Source organism: Nicotiana sylvestris, chromosome 9, assembly GCF_000393655.2.
Source record: "Nicotiana sylvestris chromosome 9, ASM39365v2, whole genome shotgun sequence".
NCBI lineage: Eukaryota > Viridiplantae > Streptophyta > Magnoliopsida > Solanales > Solanaceae > Nicotiana > Nicotiana sylvestris.
In genome coordinates this window covers 97,668,701-97,673,874 of record NC_091065.1, presented here as the reverse complement: position 1 = coordinate 97,673,874, position 5,174 = coordinate 97,668,701, and the positions used below count along the sequence as shown (strand labels likewise).

General features: G+C 43.9%; 1 protein-coding gene across 1 annotated transcript; it reads left to right on the top strand.

The window, feature by feature from the left end:
• Positions 1 to 632: 632 nt before the first annotated feature.
• LOC138877957 (uncharacterized) lies at positions 633 to 3,492 on the top strand. The gene is made up of 5 exons (XM_070157604.1): positions 633 to 941; positions 1,300 to 1,364; positions 1,507 to 1,827; positions 1,936 to 2,161; positions 2,857 to 3,492. The coding sequence occupies exons 1-5, from the start codon at positions 633 to 635 to the stop codon at positions 3,490 to 3,492; spliced, it is 1,557 nt and encodes a 518-aa protein (XP_070013705.1).
• The last annotated feature ends 1,682 nt before the right edge of the window (positions 3,493 to 5,174 follow it).

The following is a 5,174-nucleotide window of genomic DNA, read 5'->3' as shown; positions in this document are numbered from 1 at the left end:
ATTCTGCCCCAGGCTTTAGGGTAAGGTAGTGCAGCAGGGTCAGTAGCCTATAATTACAACACTGGCTTTCCGGTCACCTAGAGGTGGAAGGCAGGCTGGTAAGGGCCATCTTAGAGGTGTAGGCCAGGCAGGGGGAGGTTAGCCAACTACTGTCCAGTCAAGTGGAGGCCAGCCAGCCGGCACTCATGCCAGATTCTATGCTTTTCCGGCCAGACCAAATGCTTTGGCCTTAGATGTCGTGATCACAAGTATTATTTCTGTCTGTGGTAGGGATGCTTTGGTGTTATTTGATCCAGGATCTACCTATTCATATATATCATCTCTATTTGCTCATTTCCTGGATATTATTCATGAGTCCTTAGGTACTCTTATTTATGTGTCTACTCTTGTGGGCGATTCTGTGGTTGTGGAGCGGATCTATCGGTCCTGTGTTGTCACATTCTGTGGTTACGAGACTAGTGCGGACCTTCTGTTACTTGATATGATCAACTTTGAGGTCATCTTGGGCATGGACTGGTTATCCCCATATCACTCCATCCTTGTTAGCGATGCCAGAGTTGCTGAGATTGGAGTGAAAGGGTTCCTTCGTTAGTACATCTAGCCGGGTTATCTTTTCTATGAAGGCTCGACATATGGTTGAGAAGGCTTGTTTGGCTTATCTAGCTTATGTTTGGGACACCACTGTAGAGTCTCCGACGATTGATTCAGTGCCAATAGTCCAGGAATTTGTCGATGTGTTCATTTCTGATCTTCTAAGCATGTTACTAGATCGTGATATTGATTTCTATATTGATTTGGCTCCAGGTACCCAGCCTATATCTATCCCAATGTACTGTACAACTCCGAAAGCATTGAAGGAGCTAAAGGAGCAACTTGAGGAGTTGTTAGCAAAGGGGTTTGTCAGACCAAATGTATCACCTTGGGGTGCACCAGTGTTATTTGTAAATAAGAAAGATGAACTATGCAGATGTGTATTGATTACCCCTAGTTGAACAAAGTCACCAACAAGAACAAGTACCCGTTATCGCGTATTAGTGATCTATTTGACTAGTTGCAGGGTGTTAAGGTGTTCTCTAAGATCGACTTGAGATCAGAGTACCATTATTTGAATATTCAGGATTCAGATATTCCGAATACTGCCTTCCGTACTAGATATGGCCATTATGAATTTCTAGTGATGTCTTTCGGCTTGACTAACGCCCCTGCGACATTTATGGATTTGATGAACTGCGTGTTCAGGCCTTATATTAATTCGTTTGTCATTGTTTTCATTGATGACATTTTGATCTACTCACGTAGCCTGGGGGAGCACGAACAGCATTTGAGAGTGGTGCTTCGAACCTTGAGGGAATAGAAGCTGTATGGTAAGTTCTCCAAGTGTGAGTTTTGGCTAGAGTCTGTGGCATTCTTGGGGGATGTCATATCAGGCGAGGGTATTAAGGTGGATCCCAAGAAGATTGAGGCAGTTCAGAGTTGTCCATGTCCCACTTCGGTGACTGAGATCAGGAGTTTCCTAGGATTAGCAGGTTATTATCGTCGGTTTGTACAGGGATTTTCATCCATTGCAGCACCTTTGACTAGATTGACCCAGAAGGGTGCTCCATTTTGTTGGTCCAATGATTGTGAGGCGAGCTTTCAGAAGCTCAAGACAACTTTGACTACAACACCGATTCTATTATTGCCTTCTGGTTCAGGGATGTATATGGTGTATTACGATGCTTCACGCATTGGCTTAGGTTGTGTATTCATGCAGAAGGGGCGAGTTATTGCACATGTTTTGCGTCAGCTGAAGATTCATGAGAAAAATTACCCTGTGCACGAACTAGAGTTAGCCGCGATTGTTCATGCTCTTAAGATTTGGAGGCATTACCTTTATGGGGTGTCATGTGAGGTTTACACTGATCATCGTATCTTGTAGCATTTGTTCAATCAAAGGGATCTTAATTTGAGGCAGCGTAGGTGGATTGAGTTACTGAAGGATTATGACATTACCATTCTTTATCATCCGGGCAAGGTAAATGTGGTCGCGGATGTCTTAAGTAGGAAGGCAGAGAGTATGGGTATCTTGGCATTCATTTCAGCAGAGGAGAGGCCACTAGCTTTGGACATTCAGTCCTTGGCTACTAGACTTGTGAAACTGGATATTTCAGAGCCCAGCCGGGTTCTTGCGTATGTTGTGGCCCAGTCTTCACTATTAGGAAGATCAAAGCTCGACAGATTGATGATCTGCACTTGGAAATTTTTAGAGAGACGGTACAACAGGGTAGTGCAAAAGAGGTTTCTATTGGCGAGGATGGTGTTCTACGACTCCAAGGTCGTCTATGTGTTCCTAATATCGATGGCTTGAGGGAGAGGATTCTAGAAGAGGCACATAGTTCTCGGTATTCTATTCATCTAGGTGCTACGAAGTTGTATCGCGACCTGAGACAATATTATTGGTGGTGGCGGATAAAGAAAGGCATAGTGAAGTATGTAGCTAGGTGCCTAAATTGCCAACAGGTCAAGTATGAGCACTAGAGGCCAGGTGGCCTGCTTCAGCAGATGGCTATAACTGAGTGGAAATGGAAGCGCATTACAATGGACTCCGTAGTTGGATTGTCGTGGACCTTGCGAAAGTTTGATGTAGTTTGGGTCATTGTCGACAAGTTGACCAAGTCGACACACTTCATTCCGGTTATGACTACATATACTTCACAAAAGTTAGCCCAGATTTATATTCATGAGATAGTTCGGTTGCACGGTGTGCCTATTTCCATCATATCATATAGAGGCCCTCAGTTCACTTCACATTTTTAGAGAGCCATACAGAGTGAGCTGGGGACCTGTGTAGAGCTCAACACAGCATTTCATCCATAGACCGACGAGCAATCGGAGCGGACAATTCAGATCCTGGAGGACATGCTGAGAGCATATGTGATTGACTTTGTAGGGAAGTGGTATCAGTTTTTAACTTTGCTTGAGTTTGCTTACAACAACAACTATCATTCCAATATCAAAATGGCTCCATTTGAGGCTTTATATGGTCAGCGATCTTGTTCTCCCATCGGGTGGTTTGAGCCCGGCCATGCTAGATTATATGGTACTGATTTGGTAAAGGATGCCTTGGAAAAGGTAAAGTTGATCCAGGAGTGGCTTCACACAGCACAGTCCAGACAGAAGAGTTATGCGGATCAGAAGGCATATGATGTATCATTTATGGTCGGTGAGAATGTTCTCTTGAAAGTTTCGCCGATGAAGGGTATCATGAGTTTCAGAAAGAAGGGCAAGTTGATCCCAAGGTTTATAGGCCCATTTGAGGTGTTGAGGCGAGTTGGGGAGGTTGCTTATGAGCTTGCTTTACCTCCTAGCCTTTCAGGGGTTCATCCGGTTTTTCACGTGTCTATGCTCCGGAGATATCATGCCGACTTGTCACACGTGTTAGACTTCTGCACTATTCAGTTAGATGAGAGATTTGGTTATGAGGAGGAACGAATTGCTATTGTTACTAGATAGGATCGCCAATTGAGATCCAAAAGGATTTCTATGGTAAAGGTTCAGTAGAGGGGCCAACCAGTCAAGGAGATGACCTAGGAGTCCGAGAAGGACATGCGGAGCAGATATCCACACCTATTTAGCACTTCAAGTATGAATCTAAACTCATTCGTGGACGAATGTTTGTTTAAGAGGTGGAGAATGTAATGACTCAATCGGTCGCTTTACTTTCTAGAACCCAGTTCCCCTAAATAAGACTTCCCGTACTTACTTTTACTGATTTATGACTTGCAGGGATGGTTGGTTCGGGATTTGGAAGAGTTTGGGTTGAAATCGGTACACACTGGTTCCTTAAAGTTGGCTTAAAAAGGCCAAGTTTGACTTCGGTCAATATTTTGAGTAAACGACCTCGAAATTGGGATTTGACGGTTCCATTAGGTTTGTATGGAGATTTTGGACTTGGGCATATGTTCGGATTGGGTTTTGGATGACCCGGGAGTGTTTTGGTTCCTAATAGTGAAAGTTGGTTCTTGAAGGTTTTGAAAGTTCTTTAAATTTGGTTTGGAGCGGGTTTTGGTGATATTGAGGTCCAAACAGAATTTCGAGACTGGGAATAGTTCTGTAATGTCATTTAAGACTTGTACGCAAAATTTGGTGTCATTCCGAGTAGTATAAGTACGTTTCGGCGTATTGGAAGTAAATTGAAGAACTTGAAGTTCTTAAGTTTGATTCAATTGGTTTTAGGGTGTGATTTTTAGTTTTAATGTTGTTTCGGGCATTCCGAGAGTTTAAGCGAGCCATTTTTATTATTTCGAACTTGTTGGTATGTTTGGGCGGGGCCCTGGGGGCCTCGAGCGTCAATCAGACGAGGGCCGGACCAAGTTGAAAGTTTGGAGCAAGAGCTGAAGCTCCAGCTGCTATCATAACCACACCTATGGTTGGTCAGTCGTAGGTGCAAGCTCGCAGGTGCGGGCCAGGCCTCGCAGATGCGGCCCAAGGAGGGCAACCCAGGTTCCGGAAATACGGCACCCTTTCCGTTGAAGCAGGACTGTAGGAGCGGGAGCTTGTCCATAGAAGTGACCCAGCCGGCCTAGCCAATTCTGTAGAAGCTGACCCTCGTCCGCAGAAGTGGGACCGCAGATGCGGGTAGTGCACCGCAAGTGCAAAAATCATTGGGATAGTGCACTTCATTAAATACGGGAGTTAGGCATTTTTGACTCCTTTTCTTCCACACTTGGGCGATCGGAGAGCTCTCAAAGAGGGGATTTCGACCTAGCTTTTGGAGGTAAGTAATTCCTACCAAATGTGAGTTAAATACCTAGATTATGGATAGAATAACATGTAAAAATTAGTAAAAATCGTGGGGTTAGAGTCCGTACATAGCTACTATTATGCTATTATCCGGGTAATTTAGGACCCGTATCATGCTATATTTGGAATGTTTGTGACATTACTTGCTATATAATCACTTAAGTCATGTTAAAAATTGATAAAAAGAATTGTATAAGGTTAAATCCACTTACTTGAAGGTTTGCATGAGATTCTTGACTGTAAATGAGAAACTTGTATTTTCTTGAAAATAATTGTTATTTGTGGATTGGGCCGAGCGCCTCGGTAGTAAATAGATGCATCTATGGTTCGCGTCATTCAACCCTCACCCGGTGCACAATTTAATATTATATTGGACCGGGCAGTACGACCTC